We start from the raw sequence: 26,827 nt of genomic DNA, 5'->3' as shown, positions 1-26,827 counted from the left end.
GGAAGAGACGGAAGTCCTTTTCGAAAGAATGGCAGCCAATGGGGAAGGCCGGAAACGGTTTTGACCAATGGGAAAGCGCCGGAGGTTGGCTCCGGGAGCCACGTGTAGGAAGCATTCGCCGGAGACTCCGAAGCGGCATGGCGGCCTCAGGTCCGAAAAAAAGACAGCTAAGACAGCGAGGCGCGTCTGCTTCGGCCACGGCGGCTGGGCGCAAGAAGCGAAAGGTCAGTGCAGGTGAAAATGGGAGGGAAGGCAGCTAGGCTACGAATGAAGGGGAGCGAAGAAAAGGAAAGCCGTGAAAGCAACAAGAGTTGTAAGAGAACTTCCGAAAAGAAACTACTATCACTGTTACTAAGAATGGATGTCAGAAAGTGTAGTGCATGCTTGTTGATTTTTTAAAAAAAGGCTAGAATGAAAATAGTAGGATAATTTGGACAAATTTGAAGTTGAGGTGGTTACTATATGCCATGAGTGGTGAAAATTTTGTTGGTTGTGAAGTTGTGTCGGACTATCGCGACCCCATGGGCAACATTTCTCCAGGCCTTCCTGACCTCTACCATCCTCCGGAGTCCATTTAAGCTCACACTGCTTAAAGCTTGAAGCTCCTACTGCTTCAATGACTCCATCCAGCCACCTCATTCTCTGTCGTCCCCTTCTTCTTTTTGCCCTCAATCGTACCCAGCATTAAGCTCTTCTCCAGTGAGTCCTTCCTTCTCATTAGGTGGCCAAAGTATTTGAGTTTCATCTTCAGGATCTGGCCTTCTAAAGAGCAGTCAGGGTTGATCTCCTCTAGGCTTGATTGCCTTGCGGACTCGCAGGAGTTTTCTCCAGCACCGTAGTTCAAAGGCCTCAATTCTTTGGCGCTCAGCCTTCCACAGCCATACATTGCAACTTGGAAAACCATAGTCTTGATTATACACACTTTTGTTGGCAGGGTGATGCCTCTGCTTTTTAGTATGCTGTCTAGATTTGCCATAGCCTCCCCAGGAACAAGTGTCTTTTAATTTCTTGGCTGTAGTCCCCATCTGCAGTGATCTTGGAGCCCACGAAAATTAAATCTGTCACTACCTCCATTTCTTCTCCATCTATTTGCCAGGAATAGGAAGAGGGCCAGATGCCATGATCTTAATTTTCTTAATGTTGATGTGAAAATAAACCATGCATAAAATATAAGTAGAATGATTAGCAAATGCATCAACTTCTGTTGCCTGTGCTCTGCTAATGATGAGAATTGTATTAATCGAAATGGACATATTTGAGCCTGTTTATTCCTGCTCCTCCAGCTTTTCAATAACTGAGTGAAGGCATTTATTTAATCAGTCTTGAACTAAAATAGTTTTTTTTTACTTCCTAGGTCCCTGTTAGTGAAGAAAAAAAATGGCAGAAACATGGCTCCAAGTTGAATGAAGAGATCTCTAGTGATTCTGAACCAGATGTGTAAGGATATGCCAAAGTGTCTTGGTATTTTTCTTCTCTAATTAGGAAGCTCATGTCATTAAATTTAGGAACTTGCATAAGAATTTCCTGTGGAGATGGTTGCATGAAGCTGATGATGAGAGAATTGTGCTATGAGACCTCATGATAATATAACAAGTGGTGGGATTCCTGAAATATAGTTATTTGTGGCATCACTTAATGGCCCCAAAGGTCTGTACTTTAGGAAGTACATAAGATGTAACATTGAATAAAGTATCGCAAATTTCCATAAAATTGGGATAAAGGACCAAAATATTTCCTTTAAGGGAATTGGACAGTAATTTTCTCTTGTTGATGGATAATTGTTGCATGATACAAAGTATTTCTGTGCAAATTGTTTCTTTTCCATCTGTAGCTCAGAAAATAAAAATGAAGCAGAAGAAGAAATTGATGAGACGCCACAAGAGAAGAAACTGAGATTAGCGAAATTATATTTGGAGCAGCTTCGCCAACAAGGTGAGGAGAAGCTAGATTTAATTTACCGGGACTGTTAAACAATCAGATTAAAAGTTTTAATATATGAAATGAAACCAGTCTTTCTAGCTATCTATCTACCTGTTAAACCTGTTAAATCTATATAGTCTCCCATCTCACTATTGTGACTTTGGGCAGTTTATAAAATGAAAAAATAAAAATAAAAATAACCACAAAAATAAAAACATTAAAAACAATAAAACTATTAAAAACATAATCAGCAGGAGCGCATCATTCATTTTCCTAAATGTGCAACTTATTAGCAAGTTCTCCACCAACATCCTCAGATCAGATGGCAAAGCCATATCTTCAGAAGACCAGGTGGATCACAGCTAATCTTACCCTCTGAGGAGAGGATGTTCAAAAGGATGGGCACCTCAGAAGAAAAGGCTCTCCTCCTGGATCCCATCAGATAACTTTGCACCCACCATATGCCCTTTCTGGTGGGATGGATAGATGTGATTGGGTTTGAGGTGGTCCCTCAAATATCCCAGCCCCATGCCATATAGGGTTGCACTTTGACACAAACTGGTAGCTAGTTTACAGAGCAGAATTGTAACTTGCACTGCTATAGATGTGTGTATAGCTGCCGATGTTCTGCATTTCATACCAGATGAAGCTTCTAGATGCTATTCAAGGGCACACCCTTAATAGGCTCTATTATAGGTAAATGATTTAGATAAAGGAATAGAAGGGGAACTCATCAGATTTGTAGACAACACTAAGTTGGCAGGAATAGTGAGTCCAAAAGGACTTCCAGATGGTACATTGGGTTTATCTGGGGCACACATCCAGAACTAAAGATGGTTAATTGCCAAATCCTGTTGGTCCCAAGACCTAAAGCCACTCAATTTTGCCAAGATTAAATTGAAGTTTGTGGTTTCCCTATATATAATCAACAGTACATTAATTATATACATTATGAGCCTATTGTGAACTTTTATTTGCTTATTTAACTTTACAATTGTTTGAACAGTCCCCAAAAAGATGGCTGGGAATTCATCTTGAGAAGTGTGGAGATTTTTTAAAAATATATTTTAAAATATTTTTAAGCCATAGAAATCACAATAGTTTCCCAAAATTTATGATCTGGGAAATTTAATATGTGTTTTTGAAATCAATTTCTCCACTGCTTTAGAAAATAATTTAACTTATTCGAGATACCAAATACGTTGGGGTGAAAAACCCTCATCCTACTGGTAACTGATTGGTTCGGGGCATTTGTGGGCATTACTGAAGGATCTTCAGGATTTGAAATTGATTGCAGATTGGATTCTTTGATTAAGTAAACATTGCTATGTCTATGATTTTTGCCTCTGGCAGAAGAAGAAAAGGCTGAACAAGAGGCTTTTGAGAAAGACCTGGTTGCTGGCCGATTAAAGGAAGATGTGGTGAGTATGACATGAGATAATAGACTGGAAATAAATTGGTGCCTCTAGCTATCCTGAATTGGGCATTAGAAAGCTTAAACAGCTCCACCTTCCTCATGAAGAAATGGTATCTATTCACTGGAGAACAGTGGAATTCATTGCTTCCCATGCTTCAGGCCTTGCAAGGCTCAATTCTAGTGGAGTGTGGGTGTTGCTTTTATAAATCACAGTCACTGTCCTACATAGAGAAAGAGATTAATAATATGCAAAACATGAGCATGCCTCTATGGCTATGGTCCATCTTTAAATGACAAAAAGAGTATGAGGGCTTTTAGACATAAAGTCAATGGTTTGACAGGGAAATTGTACAGTCTAAGAAGTGATATGCAGAAAGTTTCCTTCCTCTTGTGAATTAAGCATCCTTTCTCAAAATTCAGAACTATAGTGACTTCTCTGGCATTTGTAATCTGATAACGTAGTGTCATTTATTTTTATATCCACAAACACAATTTGTACTCGTTCTGATTTTTTCTGGAAAAAAAAACAGGCTGAAAAAAGGTGAGTAATTTTGGAGAAGTGACTTTTTATGACTTTTCCCACTTAATCCTTGGAAACTAGTTCCTGCCTTGCTTCCTTTCAGTCAAAACCAATAAGGTAATAACAAGTCTGATACTCTCAGAGTCAGTTTGGTAGAAGTATGAGGTGAAGTTCTTAAACATGAGATCTCAGAAATTTGTCATTTACTCACTGATTCTTTTGTCAAAACTGAAAGGAGATTCTGATCAAGTCCATATAGAAGAATTTAAGGTCATCTTAAAAAAGGAAATTAATCCAATTTAATATTTAGCTATATGTGGGAATAAGAATGAGAGTCAAAAACTTTTTACTAATTCATGTATTTTGTGAAGTAAGAAGAAAGAGTCAATCTAATTCTATTTTATTTGTCCCCCGTAGCTTGAACAAAAAGGAAAATTGCAGAGACAAATTGCCAACAGTGTAAGTAGAAACTTTTCCTCCCACAATTATGCATAATTTCAAAGCACCTGTTACTCTTTCTCGAACTACATATGGTATGACTGCCAACACATCAGCTTATGGAGCCTTTTATTATTTGAGATTATTGCAGGATTTTGCTAGTTTTTATATGTTATTTCCCTAGGGGCAGAATTATTTAATTTAAAACATTTATTCTTACACTCAACTCTGGGCAGTTAACATTGAATTAACAGCCAGAAACAAAAGCAAAAAGCCCCTAAAACACATTGTGCCTGAGGCCATTCATATGCTTGTGTAGTAATGTTTTTAAAGATGAGCTCATCTAATTCCCTGGGACATTCCCTGAGTCTTAAATGCCATGGCAAATCTTCAGTGCCTGCCAAGCCTTGGATGCCTGGCAAGGTAAAAGCCATCTATATCTTGAAGGTTATGCCATTGTACAAAACAGGGGCCATAGTAGAGGAGCACAACCTATACCATTATAGAAGGGACAAAGTTGCCTATCCTGTTGGATCCGGTGGAACAGAGTGAAATAACAGAAGAGAGGTGGTTGTACAGATAATCTGGCTTTCTGCCATGAAAACCTTTAGGTGATAATCAACATCTTGGATTGCCTCCCTAATTTCCTACAAGTCACTGCAGAACAGTGACATGTATCCAAAATAGTGAGGCATACAATGGTACCCACCCTAGTACATTCTGGATCAATTGCAATTTCTGAGTAATTTTCAGAGGCATACAGTTGATATCTAACCTTGTGCTGGTGGATAGGCTCACCTAGTAGCTTTAAAGGTAAAAGTTCCCTCGCACATATGTGCTAGTTGTTCCCAACTCTAGGGGGTGGTGCTCATCTCCGTTTCAAAGCTGAAGAGCCAGCGCTGTTCGAAGACGTCTCCGTGGTCATGTGGCTGGCATGACTAAATGCCGAAGTCGCACGGAACACTGTTACCTTCCCACCAAAGGTGGTCCCTATTTTTCTGTTTGCATTTTTACATGCTTTCGAACTGCTAGGTTGGCAGAAGCTGGGACAAGTAACAGGAGCTCACTCCGTTACACGCCGCTAGGTATTCGAACCGCTGAACTACCTACCTTTCTGATCGACAAGCTCAGTGTCTTAGGCAATGAGCCACCGCGTCCCTAGTAGCTTTATGTACTGTATATATTAAATATGAATGGAGAGAAAGTCCCAAGGAACACTGCAAAAGAAGATTGAACCTTTCTTCCTCATTAACACCAGCTGGAGTCTCCTCTAGAAGAGTGAAAACCACTGCAGTATTATGCCCCCATTCTCCTACCCTGAACTAGTCTGGAAGCATATCATGCTTTATAGTAGCAAAGGCCGCAGAGAGATAAAGAAGTATCAAATCAGATGCGCCAACACTATTCCCATCGGTGTTCCTCCTCAAATGCGATCGATGCCATCTCACTGCAGTATCCAATTCTGAAACCAGACTGAAGAAAGTTGAGATAACCCATTTCCTCTGAAACTATAGTCCAATATTCTTCTCACAATCCAAATAAAAAAATAAAAGTGTAGATAAAAATTATTCAATAGCATTGTAGGCAGCAATTTTTGTGTGAGGAGGAGGCAAACCACTACCTTCTTCAGTGCAGGAGGTGCCACCATCCTGAAATGAGAATGAATTCTGCCTTGACCCATCATATATTTTTCTCCCCCGAAAACTTTCATGGATCTAATAAATAAGTGATCCTAGAGACTTTTACACACATTGGCTAAATTCTCTCTTTGTCCTAGGCAGCGCTCCAGGCATCCCTTCTACTGTTTTATCTTCCAGAGTTCCTCTGAAAATGAGGGCTCCCAGGGATTCACAGGCAGGGAGAGGCTGCCAGATACAGTCTAATTCAAGACTGAGGTTGCGATTGAGGCCTCAGTTGAATTGTGTATCCGCAACAACCGGCTCCCTCAGAAAGCTAGCAGAATCCGTTAGCCACCTGGGGCAGACCAAGTAAATAGATCCTACTTCTTTGGTGAGGCACAGTTGTTGAAAACTAAGGAATCAGATTCCAGTTAACACTGTGTCATAAACATCAGTGGTATCTCAGCACTGAACAAATTGGTTTGCTGCAATTTTTTTTCATTTGTATTCGTGGTTTGGAATGCTGATGTAACTGGTATTCTCTGAATAGTTGCAGCCCCCAGACATACCTGACATCAAGATACTACGAGGCCATCAGTTGCCCATCACCTGCCTAGTCATATCACCAGATGACAAATACATTTTCTCTGCATCCAAAGACTGTTCGATCATCAAATGTAAGTCTTATTTTCTGCAAAAGACGATAAACTACAAAAAAAGAAGAGGCATGAAAAAAAGGATTCTAAACTTGTATAAATTTATATTTTTATAACCCCTATAAACATTTTGAGTTTTTTCTATAATTATAGCAGGTTCAAAGGATCAAATTTACATTGCCTGAATTGAATAGATCAGTATTGGAATAACGGAGATCAGACTCCCAAATGCTGATGGCCAGAAATTGTAATCAGCATACTTTTATTGTATTGCTGCTTTATTCTTAATATGCTCCTTTCCATTGATGTATTACCAAGTTATTCTGATATTTTTGACCTATTCTTGTAATCAATCTTCCAATTTTAACTACTGTACATAAATTTGTGGTTTATTTCTTTAAAGAATGTACACTGTAGAGTGTTTATTTATACACCTTGCATAAATAAACACTACAGAATAAAATATTTTAGAACCCTTATCTTTCAGCAGAGGATTTATTTGTCAGTCTCTGTTGTGTTTGCATATAAGTTGGCATTGTTCTTCCATGCCAAGATAGGGGAAGGTGGGAGTAATCAGTGGCCTACTGCAAATAGGTTTGCATTGTTCTTAGAGGCCAAGGTTGAAGAGATCTGCTACAAATTGTACTATAGAGTTGGGGTAGCTCACAGGTAATTTTGGAAAATTCTTGACCCATTTTTAAAAAATGTCTTCATCTTGTAGATTTCGAATAAGTGGACAGAGTGTATGAAAAGATGAGGGCTATACACCAGGTGTGAGACTCTTGCCTTTTCTGGGTGAGACATCTGATTAAAGAAAGTGGTTTATGCCACTACGAGAGAGATGTGTCACTTTCCCAGTAATAATGAGAGTAATAACGGGCGGGGAGAGAGGGGAAAAGAGGTGTGACTCAGATAGGCTGCTTCTTAGGAGAAGCACTTTATTGAACAGCTTCCCTTTGGAAATTAGGTTTGCCCCTAAATGTCCCGTTCTTCTGGAAACTCCTGAAAATTGAATTATCTCTCGGGATGTAGATTGCAGAGCATTGCATCAAGCCAGCTTGTTTATGAGACATTTGAAGTTAGGTTGGCTTCTATGAAATGATTAGCTTGGCCTTTGATCACTTTTGTAAAATTTAATTCTTTAGTAGATTTTGGTGTGGTGAACAGCAGCATTCAACAAAAGTTACAGGCAAGGTGGAATTGGCAGAAATCATTATTAATAAATTAATATGGGTCTGGAGAGTGAGCAGGATCTTACTAACATCATACTTAACATATTTGAGTCCTTTTCTGTACGTTAGTATATTTACAGTTGAAGTGAATGAAGTGCAATTCCTGAGCCACTTATTCATGTTTTTGAGGCAGTTGAAGCATGATGGAAGATTAATTTTTTCTCAAATTGTGGATTTTACTAAATTAATTTTCAATGCTCTGGCTTACTTTAAAGCATCAGGAAAAGAATTGTAATGCTGAAACCTGACTTGAGCATCTTTATGCTGCAGGGGACGTTGAGAGTGGAAAGAAGCTCCATGTGATACATAGAGGAAAAAAGGGGGCAGAGAGCAGCCATGTTGGACATGCCGCACACATCATCTCCATGGCTATCTCGTCAGATGGCAAATTCCTGGTAAGAAGAATATTTTCTTCTGCTACGCTGAGGAAAAGAAAGCAACTCCATACAGTTGTAGCAGTATTGGCAGAGATTTCTGAAGTTTGTTTTCTCCTCTGTTGCAAAAATGATGCTTTTTGTGGTGGTTGGTGATCTTTTAGTATAGTAGAGAGATTCTTCTTCATAGTTTGTTAGTGCCTCAGTCCGTCCCTGGAGGGAACGGCTTCTCCAGGGCGGCACCTGGGCACAACAATCAAGGGGGGTCACCCACGAAGCTAATCCTAGAAAGAACTTGAGGACACGAGATCTCTCTGGGTGAAATGACAACTTTATTATGTAGCAAGGCTGGATATATAAACTTTCATACGCAAATGAGGTTTTCAAACATTGCAAATGTCATTGGTTACAAATTATGCATCTGGACCAATAACAGAATTAATAACTGCGTGCTTCCTAAGTTTCACGTGAACCCTTCTTAGCGTGTTCAAGCAAGTACAAAACAAGCGAATTCTACAGGTGTCAAGAACAATTTGTGGTCGGCTATATCCGTCCTGTGTAAACCATTTCCTATAGAAGGAGGCATGCAAAGAAAGGCATTCAAAGAAAGGCATTCTCAGAGAAATAGGATAGCAACATCTCCTCCTTTTCTTTTTATTATCTTTTTGTCAAAAAGACTCTTCCTCTTCATCTACCAGGGCTAATCACAGCATTCTACACATAAACCAATAAAAAATCACATCATGGCAAAGGGGGAATAGACAGTTACAGCACAGCATAGGGGAGGGGAAAGGGCATGTGTGGGAGTTGCTGGCTCACATACTTCATGTTACATGAGGCTGCATAATGAGTCCTGGCCGTTTAGGCCGGAAGGATGTTTCTGGTGTGATGTTTTTGCATCCCTGTGTATGTATGTTTCAGACAGCAGAAACTGCCCTGCACACACACACCCGGAATGAATTCCAACACTGTTTTTGTTAAAAGGCAGCGTCTCCCTCTTCATTGCTAGGCATGCAGAAGGGATCTTTCCCCATGAAGGGGTTGACTGTTCATGTAACTCCATGTGGTTGACAATGTGAATATTCTTCTGTGGAACCAAGCTAGAGAGTATATTCTTACACATAGTGAATAAAGAGGGTACACATTGAATACAGCAACACAACAGTATCAGCAAAGCAACAAGGGTTATAACGGTCTTGGCAGTATTTCCCAACCAGCTAAAATTAGGTAACCAAGAGGTCATCCAATCCCACCAGGAGTCCAAGGCTTTGTATGTTTGTCCAACTGTTTGAACGGTATCATGTAATTTTTCCACACTGGTTTCAATTTGTCCGGACTGGTTCAAATAATGACAACAGGTAGCATTCAACCAAACACATAGTAGGGGGATCTGCGGTGAAAGACGGGGCAGCCGGTCGGGGGAGTGGAGGGTGGAGGGTGCTCTGCTCTGTGTTCCAGGTCAGAGACAGAGACAGCCTCAAGCTGTGGTTCCTGTTGGTTGGTCATGGTCAGGCTGCTTCTGTGTTTGTGTAGGTGGTTGTATAGGTGGTTTTGGCAAATATGGTCTTATGTGCCGTCCTGGGATCCAAAGAACTTTGTCTTTTAATTGGATTGCAGCGTAGTTCCTTTCCCAGGTCAGCAGGTCAGCAGGTCCTCACCACGTCAAGTCAGGCAAGCAGCGATAGTAGGCAGGTGGACGGGAGGTGTCTGCAGTAGGTGGAGCTGCAAAATGACGAGTCGCTGCCGAGGATGGTGGGCTGCCGGTGTGTTGCACTGCTGGGAGGCCAGGGGGCATTTTCCCCTATTGCCAATATATCTGTCCAGGGCATGTTTTAATGCCTGGTTGGCGCGCTCAGCCAACATCTGACCCTGGCTGTTATAAGGAATGCCAAATTTCTCTTTTGGGCGTCCCAGCGATGCAAAGGTCCGAATCGAATGATTAATAACATGTTTGGTGGCTTCACCCCTTTGGGGGGATGCCATAATGTAGCCTGAACATGTATAACATGCATTTGCCAAATTTGGCAACACTCTGTCCCTCAGGGATTAACTCCCATAGGGAGAGGGTTTGCCTGCTGGCTACAGGTGGGGCATAGTTGAATAATTGCTGATGCCTCATTTGCAGTAATGCCAAATGGTTTTATGAGCGCTTTTTTATTCTGGTGAAAGTAAGAGTGGCTATCCCAAGGTGTGATAGCAGAACAAACATTGACATGGGGTGGGGGGGGGCTGATGCCGTAGCGTCAGCAACATCATTGCCCTCCTGGAGAGGCCCAGGGAAAGGCTGATATGGGAGACATGGAAAAAATAACAGTGAGAGGAGACAAGACCTTGTAAAGTGAGAAACAGAGACAAAAGTTGTGAATCAACAGAAAAAGAGAGATAAGACTCACACAAAGAAATTATAATCTGAGTCACATAAAGACTAGCAAGAATTAAGTTAAACGGTTGTTTGTCAAATAACTGAAAGGCCAAGATGGAAGTGGCCAATTCATCTCTTTGAGCAGATTTTTGTGGCTCTGTGAGCTGGGTGTGCCATGTACCATCCTCCTGCCAGGCACATGCTCCCATCAGCAAAGACAGTTATAGCGTCTTTGATAGAAAAAAGCTGTTGAAGGAGGCTTCCACTGGAGTGGAAGGGCTTTTGTAATTAGGGCTGCAAAAAGGGTGGGTATCTGAGAAATAGTGGACAAGTGTCTGAGATTTTTCAGCACTCTAAAAGGGAGGGCTTCATAGACGGGAGCAGCAGCGCCCGTTATGTCAACGGGAAAAGCAGAAAGAAGTTCCAGATCATCTGGGGTAAGAGAAGGGTCGGCTCGGGCAGAAGCCAAACCACGAGCCACAGCACTGCCAGCTATGGTGGGGAGAGAGAGAGAGGAAGCAAAATAAACGCCAGCAGGATCAGAAGAAGGAGGGGGAGGTGATGTGAGCGAAATGTCAGAAACAGAAGGAGAGGGAGGGGGGGAAACAGAGGGAGAGGAGACAGACGGAACAAAACTTGAAGGGCGATCTAAATAAGGAGGTGGGGGAGTAAGATCAGGGGGTTCTATGGGAAAAACAGGAGAAGGATCAGAATGATGGAGTCTAAGAGCAGCAAGTATGACTTTCCAAGTCAGGAGCATCGGAGTAGGAGCACGAGGTTCCTGATGGAGATATGTGCCTATTTTCACCCATGGTCCAGGTTTAAGGGAGCCATGGTGAGGATAGGAGGGGCAGTTTTGCCAAATGTGTATTAACAGTTGGCGTAATTCAGATTTGGTAGGAAAGACAAATTTCTTTGTTAATTGACTTTTAGAAGCTCTGAGAATCTGGCCAAGTTCTTTTACATGAGCTCTTCTTGGACAGATCCGCCCCCATACTTACGAAAGATCAGTCGTTTCCACGAACAACGACGAGTGCGCGGGTAAGCGATGGGGTCTCAGGCACGCGGCGGCGAGGCTGCGTCGGTCCGGCGGAAAAAATCACGTCGGGGTCACCACTTGTTAGTGCCTCAGTCCGTCCCTGGAGGGAACGGCTTCTCCAGGGTGGCACCTGGGCACAACAATCAAGGGGGGTCACCCACGAAGCTAATCCTAGAAAGAACTTGAGGACACGAGATCTCTCTGGGTGAAATGACAACTTTATTATGTAGCAAGGCTGGATATATAAACTTTCATACGCAAATGAGGTTTTCAAACATTGCAAATGTCATTGGTTACAAATTATGCATCTGGACCAATAACAGAATTAATAACTGCGTGCTTCCTAAGTTTCACGTGAACCCTTCTTAGCGTGTTCAAGCAAGTACAAAACAAGCGAATTCTACAGGTGTCAAGAACAATTTGTGGTCGGCTATATCCGTCCTGTGTAAACCATTTCCTATAGAAGGAGGCATGCAAAGAAAGGCATTCAAAGAAAGGCATTCTCAGAGAAATAGGATAGCAACAATAGTTCTTTAAAATATGTTCACTAGGTTCTCCTATATCAGGGTTGTCAAACTGGATTTCTTCAAGGCCCAGATCAGCAGTGTAGTTCTCTGCAGGCGGGCCCAGGGGGTGGGGGTGGGGACGACGGGATGGGATGGATGCCTCCTGCACCACTTTGCTGGTCAAAATGGGGTGTGGAGGGCTCACGCAGCCCCGCCTCACCACATTTTGGCTGTCAGAGGCACGGCGAACTGGTCCTTTGCTATTCCCAGGCTGACCCCATAGTCCAGATTTAAGCATCCTGCGGGCTGAATGCAGCCCACAGGCCTTGAGTTTGACACCCCTGTCCTATATCAACTAACAGTTGATATGAGTTATATATCCACCCTGTTCAGTGCTGTGGGAGCTGTGTATCTTGAGGAAATTTCCCTGAATCTAATCAATGGATATAATAGGCACCTCTATTCACATAGACAGGCAACCTCCCTTTTTGCTCCAATCAATTCTATTCCTTTGTTCCCTTTCTCAAAAAACCAAAAGGCAGTTAAGTTTAAGTTTAAGTTATGCTACTGTGAGGAAAACATTAGGGCATTAAAATAAGTGTGTCCAGAAGACTGAGTCACCTGAGTTTCTATAACAGTAGGCCATTACACAGGATGTGTGTGTAATGTGATAGAAGAGGAGAGAACTGAGCAGGGTCTTTTTGTGTTGCTTCTAGGCCACAGGTGACAGGAACAAACTCATTATGATCTGGGAAGCTGCAACCTGCAAACACCTCTATAAGTTCACAGGCCATCGTGATACTGTATCGGTAAGTGACCACAACCTCTAGAGGTATTCGTATTTATAGATAAAGTGCATTTATGATATAGGGGAATGTTTTAATGGATGCTACTACTATGTCTTTCAAAAAGAATTTAACAGTTGAAATGTTTGTGCAACAATCTGGAAGAATGACTTGTAGAAACAACTTGCACTCCTCAATCAACCATCAGCCAAAATGATTTGAATCCTTTTTGCTGCATAAATTTTTCTACACTAGTATTATTTTTTAAAACACTTTTGTTCTTTTGTAAATTGTATCACGGGAAAGCAAAACAATTTAAAAAGGGGGGGGGAATCAATGTTAAATGTATCGATGCAAAAATTTGCATCCCCTCTCCTCTTTACCATCTCCCCTCCCACCATACAAACATTAAAATCTCTGCTTAGAAGGTGGGGCTTAGCAGTGAGAAGACGGACTTTCAGGCATTTCCTGAATGACCATCTATACCGGAGTCTTTTTTGGACGATTCGTTTGAATCTAAGCTGTCCCGTAGAGACAGTGACGTGGGAGGAACTCCAGTGGTCCCAGAGATGTTCGCAAAATCTCTGGGAACCTAAGGAAAGCCTTCCTAATCCAGTGACTTCCGGATCGGCTCGATGCTGACTGCAACTGTAAGGGCCCAGAGAGAGAGCTGAATATGAGCATGTCGTTTGATGTGAGTTTTAAATCCTTTTTTTTGTTGGAAAGAGAACACTCTAAATTTGGAAACTTAGTTTAAAATAAGGCTGATAAGTGAGAAAAGCGGCGGTGATAAATGTTTGCCATTTGGAAGTTTATTTTTCTGTTCCTTCGGTAAAAAGTAGAAAGCATACACAACTGGATGCTGAAATACGAAAATAGGATTCAAAAAATTGAAAATAAGATTCAAGAAGGAGAGAAGAAAACTGAAAAGCTAGAGATCAGACTAAGTGATGTAGAAAGAGAGAGCAGTGGAATATTAAGATGGGAGATGGACAGGTCTGAATTTTTTTTAAGATTTCAAAACATAGAAGAAGAAAAAGGAGAGGACTTAGTTCAGATAATTTCAAATATTTTGATAGATGTTCTGGGGATGTCCCAGGACCAAATAAAAGAAACAATTGATGAGACTTTTAGAGTATACACAAGATATGCAATGAGAAATGCTCTTCCAAGGGACGTGCATGTAAGATTTACTAAGAAAACAATTAAATCACAAATCTTACAGAAAATGAGAGATAGAAAATTAGAATATAAAGGTAAGGAGATTGTAGTACTCAAACAAATTCCAAGAGAGGTGAGAGAGAGGAGAAGAGAATATCAATTTCTGACCAAAGCATTGATAAAAAAAAGGTGTTAACTGCAGATGGCTCATACCGGAAGGTTTATTATGTACTTGGCAAGGACAAAGACACAGGATAGATACAACTGAGAAGGCAGAAGCTTTCTACGAAGAATACTTTAGAGAAACGGCGGAGAAAGCCGGGAAAGACGATGCAGTGATACAAATACTGGAACCACCTGTAACCGCGACCGAAAAAATAGAAGGAGCAGTAGGTGAAAGTGAGAAAGAAGGGGAGACAGGGAATGGGAGCCGCAAAGAAAAACGAGAACCTAGATCCACTAGAGCGATAAACTCTGTATATAAAGTATAAACATGGAAGAAAGAAAAATGATTACAATTAACATTAATGGACTCAATTCGGTAACTAAAAGGAAGAAAGTATTCCACAAATTAGAGAAATTACAACTTGACATAATCTGTCTGCAAGAAGTACATATTCAAAAGAAATATGAACATTTACTAACTCAACCAAAGCTTGGGAAAATGTTTTCATCATTGGCAAATTGTAAGAAAAGAGGAGTGGTCTTCTATATTAAAGGCAACATCCCAACAAAAGTAGTATACGCAGAGGAAGAGGGAAGAATTTTGATGGTGGAAATTATGGATACCAAAAAGACACTCCTAATTGGAATCTACGCCCCCAATGGAAAACAAGATGAATTCTACAAAAAACTACACAAAAAAGTTTTGGAACTAGACTATGCTGATATTTGTATGATGGGAGACTTTAATGGCATTGTGAATCAAAATATGGACTATAAAACACATAAAACAAAAAAATTAAATAGGAAGCCTCTGCCGAAATCTTTTTTTAGGATGACAGATGAACTAAATTTAAAAGATATATGGAGAAAAAGAAACGCTAAAAAAGAACAATATACCTTCTACTCAAATAGACATTCTTCATTCTCTAGAATAGATATGATATGGGTTTCAGCGGAGTTGAGCTCCAACATAAAAGAAATTGAGATTGAAGCAAGTACCTGGGCGGACCACAATCCAATTTTAATTAAATGGAAAGGCCAAAGGGCAAGATCTAGATGGACACTAAATAACACTATATTGAAAGAAAAAGAGTTTGTACAAAAAATGGAAAAAGAGCTAGTCCTTTTTTTTAAAGAAAATAGGAAAGAAGATACGTCGTTGCAGAATCTCTGGGACACAATGAAGGCTGTTATCAGAGGTTTGACAATAGATTACACAAGGAAGAGAAACTCAAAAAAAAGACAAATGCATAAAGCTTTAGACAATGACTATAAAATACTTGAAAGAGACCTACAGAGAGCACCGCAAAAAAAAGATGTTAAAATGAAAATGGACATAATTAAACACAAAATGGACCTATTAGAAAAGGAAGAACTGGCACAAAAAATTAGAGGTGCCAAACAGAATTATTTTGAAAATGTGAACAAACCAGGCAGGTGGTTAGCATATAAGATGAAAAAAGAGAGAGAAACAAAGAAAATAACTAAGAGATAAACAAGGAGAAATTCAATATGGAAATACCGAAAAAAAAAATATTATACATGACTACTACGTTAAACTCTATGAACAAGAGAAGGTGGAGGAGGGACGAGTCAAAAAGTATCTACAAGATGCCAATCTCCCCCAGGTACCGGATGAAACTAGAACAATGTTAGAAAGAAAAATAACAATGATGGAACTAACAGAGGCACTTAAAAAACAAAATAATGGGAAAGCCCCAGGACCAGATGGCCTACCCGTGGAATTCTACAGAACATTTGAAGAAATATTGACCCTCCCACTCCTACAAGTCATGAATGAAGTGATGACTGAGAACCAAATACCGAAGTCATGGTCAGAAGCGTATATCACATTACTACCCAAGGAAGAGACTGATTTAACACAAATCAAGAATTATAGACCAATTTCTTTATTAAACTCAGACTACAAGCTATTTGCATCTATACTAGCTGAGAGACTTAAAAAATACTTAAATGGCTTCATCCATTCAGATCAAAATGGCTTTTTACCTAAAAGACAAATTAAAGACAATATGAGAATAATTTTGAATACCTTGGAATACTATGAGGCCCACCCAGAAAAACAACTGGCACTAAGAGCCAAGGTGGCGCAGTGGTTAAATGCAGCACTGCAGGCTACTGCTAGATCAGCAGGTCAGCGGTTCAAATCTCACCGGCTCAGGGTTGACTCAGCCTTCCATCCTTCCGAGGTGGGTAAAATGAGGACCCAGATTGTTGGGGGCAATATGCTGACTCTCTGTAAACCGCTTAGAGAGACCTGAAAGGCCTATGAAGCGGTATATAAGTCTACTGCTATTATATTACTGATGTTCCTCGATGCGCAGAAGGCCTTTGATAATGTGAATTGGCAGTTTATGTTTCTGCAACTGGAGCAGATGAACTTTGGCAAGAAATTCACTCAAAGTATACGAACGATATACCAGAAACAAGCAGCAAAGATAATGGTAAATGGAGAACTAACAGAACCGATTGAAATAAAGAGAGGTACAAGACAAGGCTGCCCACTATCACCGCTACTCTTTGTCCTAACACTAGAGGTCTTAAATAGAAAGATCAGAGAAGAAGAAGAAATAAGAGGAATTAAAATTAAGAGAGAAGAGTATAAACTGCAAGCGTTCGCAGACGACTTAGTTTTCATTCTCGAAGATCCATTAGAAATCGCACCCAAATTGTTAGAAAGAATAGAGGAATATGGAGAAGTAGCAGGCTTGAAAATAAACAAAGATAAAACAAAGATCATGACAAAGAATATCCCAGCTACACAAAAGGAACAGTTGTCAGAAATGTTGCAGATTCAAAACACAAGTAAGATTAAATATTTGGGGATACATTTATCACCTAGATGTAGCACTCTTAAAGAGGATAATTATACCAGATTAAAATGACAAATAGCAATCGATTTGGAGAAATGGGAAAACTTGCAACTATCAATGATGGGAAGAATTTCCACAATTAAAATGAACATTCTACCTAGAATTCTATATCTGTTTCAGACAATCCCAATTAGACTGGGTAAGGATTTTTTTCTAGACTTAAATAAAATAGTTTTGAAATTTATTTGGCAAGGGAAAAAAGCTAGAATAAAGCTTAAATTACTACAAGATGTTAGATCAAGAGGAGGTTTTGGTTTACCCGATTGGGAGCTATACTATCAGGCAGCAAACCTGATGTGGATTAAGGAGTGGATATCATTAAAAAATTCTAGATTATTGAACGTAGAAGGTCACGATTTGCTGTTGGGATGGCATGCTTTCTTATGGTATAAGGGAACTAAACCACATGGTTATTTTAGAAGACATTATATAAGGGAGGCATTGTTGTTAAATTGGGAAAAGATTAAAAAATTACATTATTTAAAAATTCCAGTCTGGACATCAACAACTGAAGCATTCTTGTATCCGATAATACATAAAAAGGAACAAACAGTTAGATATATAGAATTATTGAATACAGAGGGTGAGCTCAAATCTAGTCAAGAGTTGAAGCAAGAAGGGATGGAAATGAACTGGTATTCATATGTACAGATACAATCTAGATATAATGAAGATAGAAAAACTAAAGGTCTCTATAATAAAATGACTGAGCTAGACAAAATTCTAACAGGTACTGATGAAAAAGTAATTAAAAAACTATATGGATATTTATTGGAGTTTAAATTGCATGAAGAACAAGTTAAAAAAACTATGATTGCTTGGGGGAAAAATTTTAAGTATGGGATCGATTTAGAGAATTGGCAGAAATTGTGGTCTCAAAATTACAAAATGACAATGTCTACTGCATATAGAGAAAACTTGTATAAGATGTTTTACAGGTGGCATCTACCCCCGACCAGAATCGCAAGAATGTTCAAGAATAAATCAGAAAAGTGTTGGAAATGCCACCAGATACCTGGCTCATACTACCACATGTGGTGGACTTGCACTGAAGCCAAAAGATACTGGACTAAAATCCACATGTGGTTGGAGAAAATGACACACAAACAAATAGACTTTAAACCAGAGGCCTTTTTATTGGGAATTTTACCAGAAACCTACAACAAAGACTTAAAATATTTGATTGTAAATGTGTTAACAGCAGCCAGAATTGTATTTGCAAAAAACTGGAAAAATGAAACAATACCAAAAGAGGAAGAAATCATTCGAAAAATAATGGACTGTGCCGAAATGAGTAAATTGACATTTGAAATTAGAGAGCAAGAGGATGAACAATTTTATAAGATATGGGACTTGTTTTATCAATGGCTAAGGGAAAAAAAACAAAATTTTGGAAATGAAAAATGATACACTTATGCCTTAATTGGAAAAAGTAAATGATGATATAATTATGCTGTGAAATAATTCAACAATGATATAAGGAAGTACTAATATAAGGTCTGGTGATATAATGTATAAGGTTAAGAACTTATTATAATGATATTTCGCTGCTGATAAGGCAATTCTAATAGGGGAACAAATGAAAACTGGTATATATAGGCAGCGATGCCTTGTTGAACAATGAAGGAATAAGATCTCTGTTTGAAGGTATGAAATGCAAGATTAACAATGAATAGAAGCATATTCTCTGGGGGGAAACAATGCTAATGTTAACTGAATATATAGTGTAGAAGGAAAATGAGACCTTTAGTTACATTAGAGGAAATATCTGAGATGGTAAACATTATTTGAAGATGTAGATGTTAAAACAACCGTAATCAAACGACATGCTGCATGTGATGATGGTTTTTTTTTTTTGTTGTTGTTGTTTTTTTTCCTTTCCTTCTTGGACCTTTTTTTGTCCTTTTTGGACTCTCCCCCCCCCCCTGGACCCCCTTTTTTTTTCTTTCTCTCTCTTGTTTTATTTTGTTGTTTTTTGTTTTTTAAACCCTAGCTTATTGTGGTGCTTATTAAATATACAATAGAGAGATACGGGATGTATAAACTTAGTAGGGATGCACCTGTGATTAAACGACATATTGTATGTCAAGATGGGTTCCCCCCCCCTTTTTTTTTTCCATCCTCTCCCTTTCCCATTGTTGTCTGTGTAATAAAAAATAAAAATAATTATAATTAAAATCTCTGCTTAAAGTATAATGAGTACGGTGTAACAAAAATATTTTTTAATCTTGTTTTATTAAACAAGTGTAGATGGGGTTTATTTCACCCGTACTTTGTATGTGTTTTTCACTCTCTAACAGAGAAATCCACATTTCCCTCTGGGACAATTAGATTGGATATGGTAAAGAAATCAAAGATTAATTCTGCCTGCCCTTGGGCCCATCTCATTCCATCTCTTCCTCTTCATGCTTTCTCCCTTTCAGGGCCTATCTTTCCGCAAAGGGACTCACCATTTGTACAGCGCTTCCCATGACCGCTCAGTCAAAGTATGGAACGTGGCAGAGAATGCATATGTTGAAACCTTGTAAGGAACAGTTTTTTGATATACATGCTGAATACGTCAGGGCCTACATAGCTTGCAATATACCCAACTGAAATACTGGATTCTCAAACATAGACAGGCCATAATTGAATTAGTGATATGCACATAGCATGTTTCTAATCTATGAAAACTACCGTATATACTCGAGTATAGGCCAACCCGAATATAAGCCGAGGCACCTAATTTTACCACAAAAAAACTGGAAAAGTTATTGACTCGAGTATAAGCCTAGGGTGGGAAATGCAGCAGCTACCGGTAAATTTCAAAAATAAAAATAGATACCAATAAGGTTTTTGAATATTTATTTCAAAGAAAAACAGTAAACTAGCTCTGTAAGTGGAAAAGAGGGTCAATAAAAACAATATGGTATCAACAATAACTTTAAAAGTACAAAAACCTTAGCTCATTCAGCAACCAAGCTAAAACACAAGAGTTAAAATCCTTCAAAACTGGATTCCTCCTCATCATTGGGACATCGCTATGTGGCTGCTTGTCATAACAAGGAGGAGGTGGGACATCGTTGCAGAGTGGCAGGAGGGGGAGGAAGGGGAATCGTAAGACAGCCCTGCATTACATTAGAACGTGAGGAGGGGGGATGGTGCGGTGCACGCTGCACGGCAAACTGACACAGAGGGAGGGGAAACTCACAGGGGCGCCGGGCCATTCACAAGCGTCACCCAGCGGCATGGCCCGCCCCTTTTTCTCCTCCATTTCGGGCAAATTTTTCACTGACTCAAGTATAAGCCGAGGCGGCTTTTTTCAGCCCAAAAAGTGGGCTGAAAAACTCAGCTTATACTCGAGTATATACGGTATGTTCTATGAAGATCAGAGACAATAGGAGGCAGAATTAATGTATCATTGATATGGTGATTAGTTTTTACAGAGGAATTCTTTATCAACTCGTACCCGAACATGGTAGTAGCATTGCTCCAAACTAGAGTTTCCCAAACAGGCCTTTCAGATTTCAGAATCTCTAGCCTAGCTTTTCTCAATCTTAGCTACTTTAAGATATATGGATTTCAAATCCCAGAATTCTGGTAGTCAGCATGCTGGGATTTGAAGTCTATAATTTTTCTGAGAAGCACTTCTCTAAACAATATGGGGATTTTTGGCTGGGAATTCAAGGAGTTGCTGTCCCAATGGAACTTGAGGTGATCACCTTGGAGAAAGATGCCCAAGTTCATCATGACAGGTCCTCATTACTACGACACAATGATAAATGTGGGAGCTTGTATGTTATTGTTACAATGCTTTAAACAGAAATGAACTCCATTCCTCCTTTATTCACATGGCCATTCAGACAGCCAGAATTTGCTGAATACGTCAGCGCCTACATAGCTTGCAATATACCCAACTGAAATACTGGATTCTCAAACATAGACAAGCCCTAATTGAATCTCATCCTCTTTTCTCCCAAGGTTTGGTCATCAAGATGTGATCACAGGCCTGGATAGTCTGAGCCGGGAGTGCTGTGTCACATCAGGAGGGAGAGATGGCACTGTCAGAATCTGGAAAATCGCTGAGGAGTCCCAACTTGTGTTTTACGGACACCAGTAAGTGTGAGAATCATTGCCTATTCAAGCTTCTTTTACAAAGTGTATTGTTTCGGAAAGAGAAATCTATATGCAGCATATTAAGAATAAGCTACCACACTGTGCTTTGTTGCATCCCTGTCATCATCAAAACTAAATGCATTGATGAATGTTTTTTTTTTGAAATTAGGTTGTGGTCAGCTGGGGTTCTAACTTATTTGATCAAATTATCTTTAGATCTTTTAAAAATAATTTGATCAAATAATTTTTATATCTTTTAAAGAACTTATTTTTAATCCTCTCTTGGAACTGGGTGAATCTATAACTTCATGTTGCAGTCATTTTATGTCTTCATCCAAGCTATTTGAGAAGGTTGAAGGAATTGTAAGAATGAGGTGAGATGTGATGTGAAGTGAGATGAAGCAAAGTACTAGAACTAGAAGAGGAAATGGCATGGTCAGGAAAGCACTGTTTTTGAATTGAACCTTTCCCAACAAACATACTCACCGTTTCTCCATTCCTTGTGATTTTTGACCTGTTACGCGAATGTGAATCACTTGTAGTACATGAAATGACCACTCTGGCAAAAGATAATCTTTATATTTTGCAGCACAAAAAAAAATAAAAAATCTCATGAAATGGGCACAGGCTCACTTTTTGCAAGTGAGAAATTCACTTTCTAAAACTTCCAGCGCTGGGTATGTTTTTAAAATAAAAATTAGCAGTACAACTCTCTAAAGCAGCTGAAGCATTTTTTCAGCTTGTGTGGAAGCTTTTTTTTTGGCTCCCATATGTGCTGAAGAACCTCTTCTGAATCATTTTTAAAGTATGCACAGTCATGTCCAATATTTGGGGCTTGTTTATTGGTAAAAACTAGGAGCACAGTGTTTTGCAATATAGTCGTGGAGGACTCTAGAGGTTACAGAACAAGTTACAGAATGCTACAGATTTCCTAGTTGAAGATTATTTTTCTTGACTTAAGGGATGTTGTTCTTTCTATCTAGGGAATGCTTGAGAGATCTTGCAGTTTTCACCTTTTGTACAATATGTAGTTAAAAAGTTGAGTGTCTTTCATTATAAAAAATATGCTCTGAAGCATACAGCGTAGATTGATTACTAGGAGCCTGGAGTATTTGCATTGCTGATTTATTAGGTGTAAGTATGGTTTTCTTTTTGCCATTAGGGGTTCAATTGACTGCATCCAACTCATCAATGAAGAGCATATGGTGTCTGGTGCAGATGATGGGTGAGTATACTTTGAAACTGTAACTCAGTAAAAGAAAAATCAAGTGATTTCCATGTGATATGTAATGATTGTGATTTTGTTTCCAAGGTCAGTTGCCCTCTGGGGTCTCTCCAAAAAGAAACCACTAACAGTAGTGAAGCGTGCCCATGGTTTTCATGGCCCGAAGGGCCTGGAACAACCATTTTGGATCTCTTCAGTTGCTGGTTTGCTGAACAGTGACCTCGTAGCTACAGGTGACAAAGATATATTTGTCTTCCTTTTCCTAAAGTTCCTCATGCTTATTTTATGTTCATTGGGGTAAGAAAATAACAGCAGCAGTTACAATAATGTCTTAAATTAGGAAGGGTAAATGTTAGATTGAGGTTTATCCATTAATTTCTAGGTTCTTCAAGAACATCACTTGAAGAAATAGGAAAATGTCACTAAACTAGACTTTTTAAATTGAATGTGGACATTTAAAAAACATTATACGCTCTGCTTTTGACAGGCTCCCACAGTGCCGGTGTGAAATTGTGGAAATGCGGAGAAGGATTTCGGAAGTTGGAGCTCCTCTTTGAGATTCCCTTGGTGAGGAAATTGCTTTGAGCCGTGGGTTTAACTTCCAATATAAACTTTTTTCGCTTGAGATTCATATTAAACTAGTTTAAGAAACAATTGGAGCAAGAGGAAATAACACTGTGGAGTTGTTGCAGATGGAGTGAACCTGGGAACTTTATGCAGGAGTTGTTAGTTTTAGTTACACTTTTCTCTCAGCTTGTTCCCCTTCTATCACAGGTTTGACTGTTCCAGGGATCTTCCTAAGGAATCCAAGGTTACACAGTGTAGATGAAATGTTTTGAACATTACAGGAATACACTTTAATGATTAGTTGGGTGTATAAATGAGTTCTTCCTCAATAACTTATGGAAGCTATTTCATATTGCAGCATAACCCAATAGCTAGACCTCAAGGCTTCCTTTTGGGCAGTCAGGAGCATTTAGCCTGATACAGAAAACAGGTGTCTGCAGATCACTTGAAGGCAGGAATGGGATTCTACCGGTTCGGGCGAACCAGTAGCTCCGACAATCAGCTGGGAGCGAACCAGTTCACTCCGACGAACAAGTGGGCTTGCCCGCCCAGTTGCATGCTTTACTTACTATGTCTTCTCAGCTGAGTCACACGGCAGAGCGGGTTGCCACGCCTCAGCTATTTTCCTCCACAGCAGTAATGCGAAAGGTAAATTTTCTCCAAACTGCGCACACGCGTGATCACCGAACCGATGGTTAAACTGGTAGGATCGCACCATTGCCTGCAACCCTTTAGTGGCTGTTGCCCATAAGTGGAAGGTTGCTTCAAAGTGTGTTCTTGAGCTGGAAAAGGAGCTTCCCAGCATCTAGCGAATGGGATGGAGCAGGACGCCTTCATTACTGTAACTCAGATGAAAAGTTTGCTCATCTTTAACCTTCATGTGGACCCCTTTTTTCAAATTTCCAGCAACTCATAACTGGGATCCATGTAGTCAACTGACTCCTTATGGTTGCAAAGCAAAAATCTGTTTCTGTTGCTATCCAAGTAGAGGTCAAAGACTTAAAGGTTAACATTGAATGTGACAGAAATGGTAGAAACCAGGCTTCCTCCAGTGTGGACCCCTATATTAGGACTTCAAAACTTCCCAAGCAGCACAGCAGGGAAAAAAAACAATTACCTTTTTTTTTTTTTAGAAAAAATATATCTCGGTTTGGTTTTTTTCAGGTTGGTTTTGTTAATAGCTTGAAATTTGCAAATTCTGGAAACTTCCTGGTTGCTGGAGTCGGACAGGAACACAGGTATGTGCACATGGATTCCATTCACATTGGCAAACAGCCTTTACCCATGTTCTCTCCCAGATTGAAGGTCAACTATACTCTGTTAAAAAGTGTCCTAGTCTTTTCCCGCAAGGTTTTTTTGAGAACATAGATTGAGATTTGGGCTTGCCTAGAAATTCTTTTAGTAGAAATTATTCCTGGAAGTGTCACTGGCAAGTGATTATGTAGCAAATGCTGAGGAACTCCCAAATAGGGATTGATGTTTGTAGCAAAACATTTGCTACAAATGGAGAAACTTGGGCAGGACAGAGAGGTCACTTCTTTTGCTTTAGTATCCTGACTTAGCTAATCATAAGGTAGTTCTCTCATGCATTAATACCAAATTGTAGGTAACCCTGGGATGTTCTTGTTGCAAAGATCAAAACAAAATAATGAGCTTTTCTTCAGAATAGAGAACAGTAAGAGGTGTGAAATTGACTGCCTTTTCCAGATTTGGGGATTGAGACATAAAACCCTGCTGTAAAACCACACGGAAGAGAAAACTGTCCTTGTATTTTAATTCCACCCTTGTCAGTATTTTATTGTTTGGCCTATTATAATTTTGGGTTTTTTTCCCTATTTTACAGAATAATTGCTAGCATATATGAATGATAAAATGTTTCCTTCAGTCCTTTTGTAGGTTTCCTATTCAAGCCGACCAACAGAATGTTTCATAAGCTGATGCTTTATTTTTTCTGGGTTGTATTTCAGGTTGGGTCGTTGGTGGAGGATTAAAGAAGCCAAGAATAGTATTTGCATTATTCCGCTCAAGAAGACCACAGCAGACAATTCACAGAAATCATCTGAAGACTCCTAATGCTTTCTTTCTGCAAATCTTGTTCGCATTTCATGAATTACCTTATATATTATATATTAAAGCTATCTCATATTTCTAGAACTTAGAGGTCATTTTGATTTTTTTTTTCATTTTTATTTCACCGGATGGAGCAATCACACCAATCTCCTGGACACTGAAACATTTTGTGTTAAACCATAAAATGGCTTCCTTGTGCTTGGATTAGCATTTTGTGTTACCTCAGCCATTCTGTATAGTGTCAGACTTTTTCAGTTTTGTAATCTTTGGCAATTCAGATGTACTCTGACAATACATAGTGGTTTATGATCTCCATATTCTCTACTTGGGAATTAACAATACAATTATGTGCATTTTATTAGAAGAAGAAAAATTGTTCACTAGGACTTGTGTTTCCTTCAGCCCTGAAGTATAACCCTGAAGTAAGAAAAATATGTTTGATGACTGCCATGGATGATTGGAAAGGAGAACACAAAAGGCAGGGAGGGGGGGAGGACACACTGTTTTAACTTTTTTAGCCTCTTCAACAATAATTACTGTAAAAAAGTGCAAAAAAATGTACTTAAACCTACCTGTATATGAAATTACTTTTCCCAGCATTAGAACCAGTCTTTTTTTTTGCTTGTTTTATTTAAAACATTTATATAGCTTCCTATCTTATATCAAAGGGGTGCGGTGGCTCAGTGGCTAAGACACTGAGCTTGTTGATCAGAAAGGTTGGCAGTTCGGTGGTTCAAATCCCTAGTGCTGCATAACAGAGTGAGCTCCCGTTACTTGTCCCAGCTTCTGCCAACCTAGCAGCTCGAAAGCAGATAAAAATGCAAGTAGAAAAATAGGAACCACCTTTGGTGGGAAGGTAACAGCATTCCATGCGCCTTCGGCATCTAGTCATGCCAGCCACATGATCACGGAGACTTCTTTGGACAGTGCTAGCTCTTTGATTTTGAAATGGAGATGAGCACTGCCCCCTAGAGTCAGGAACGACTAGCACATATCTGTAAGGGGAATCTTTACATTTACCTTTATCTTATATCAAACTCAGAGAATCTCCCAATCAACAATTAAAGCAATATCAATAATACAATAATAGATATATCTATTGAAACCATAAACATTAAAAACTTGGCACTAAAGCCCTTCCCCTTGGCTTGGCCCCTTCACAGGCCACTAGGAAAGCACTTAAGCCCTGGCTAATGGTCTTATCTCACCCAAAGTGCTGAGATAGGGTGAAGTGGGCGAGAAGATTTGACAATGGTCTGCATGTGGAAGCTTAAATGTGCCAGGTTTTTAATGTTTACAGTTTTAATACATGTTTTATTGTTGATGTTTTAATTGTTGATTGGGAGCCACCTAGAATTCAGTATAAGATGGGTGGCTACATGAATCTTTTAAATACAATAAACAAAAGAGAAAGACTAGTTTTCAGTCTCAGCAATATACTAGAGCTAGTTAGGAAACAAAAACTTTGGGGCTGTAACCAATTATGGTCTTGTCAATTTCAGGCAGCAAGCAAGGCATCTGATAGGGCACTAAACAATTTGTGATTAAGGTCACAAAGCAATGAGCTTGTAAGCGCTCCCATTTGGTAAGGAGATGCTTGGCCAATATTTGATTTTAAGGCTATGACTTTTTGAGAGTAGACATGGGGGCAAGAGGGAAGGCATGTCCTTTTGCTGTAAGTTTCTGTAACCCTGTGTAAGAACTTATCATGATTCAAGACTTCAGTAATAAAAAAGCACTTTATTTACATAAATTACAAAAAAATCACAAACTGGATCACAA

General features: G+C 39.5%; 1 protein-coding gene across 2 annotated transcripts; it reads left to right on the top strand.

The window, feature by feature from the left end:
• Positions 1 to 38: 38 nt before the first annotated feature.
• Positions 39 to 25,129, top strand: RRP9 (ribosomal RNA processing 9, U3 small nucleolar RNA binding protein). Of its 2 annotated transcripts, XM_032209977.1 has the most exons (15): positions 39 to 224; positions 1,355 to 1,437; positions 1,832 to 1,932; positions 3,274 to 3,341; positions 4,275 to 4,316; positions 6,465 to 6,591; positions 8,073 to 8,197; positions 12,800 to 12,892; positions 19,512 to 19,612; positions 21,049 to 21,183; positions 22,346 to 22,408; positions 22,496 to 22,641; positions 22,896 to 22,975; positions 24,140 to 24,213; positions 24,943 to 25,129. In XM_032209977.1, exons 1-15 carry the CDS (start codon positions 39 to 41, stop codon positions 25,046 to 25,048), a joined length of 1,530 nt encoding a protein of 509 aa, XP_032065868.1. In that variant the 3' UTR covers positions 25,049 to 25,129. The 2 variants fall into 2 exon arrangements, with proteins under 2 accessions (XP_032065868.1, XP_032065869.1); XM_032209978.1 differs by lacking the exons at positions 24,140 to 24,213; positions 24,943 to 25,129 and having other exon boundaries at positions 22,501 to 22,641.
• Positions 25,130 to 26,827: the final 1,698 nt, after the last annotated feature.

Source organism: Thamnophis elegans, chromosome 2, assembly GCF_009769535.1.
Source record: "Thamnophis elegans isolate rThaEle1 chromosome 2, rThaEle1.pri, whole genome shotgun sequence".
In the NCBI taxonomy this organism is placed as follows: Eukaryota; Metazoa; Chordata; class Lepidosauria; order Squamata; family Colubridae; genus Thamnophis; species Thamnophis elegans.
This window is presented reverse-complemented; position numbering and strand designations above follow the sequence as displayed.

What these genes read in the sequence shown, in the direction of transcription:
- RRP9 (XM_032209977.1), top strand. Translation starts at nt 39, where the DNA reads ATGGGGAAGGCCGGAAACGGTTTTGACCAATGGGAAAGCGCCGGAGGT. An exon ending in AGTGATTCTGAACCAGATGT is followed by an intron (nt 1,438 to 1,831) that starts GTAAGGATATGC and finishes TTCCATCTGTAG; the next exon opens with CTCAGAAAATAAAAATGAAG. An exon ending in GTGTCTGGTGCAGATGATGG is followed by an intron (nt 22,409 to 22,495) that starts GTGAGTATACTT and finishes TTTGTTTCCAAG; the next exon opens with GTCAGTTGCCCTCTGGGGTC.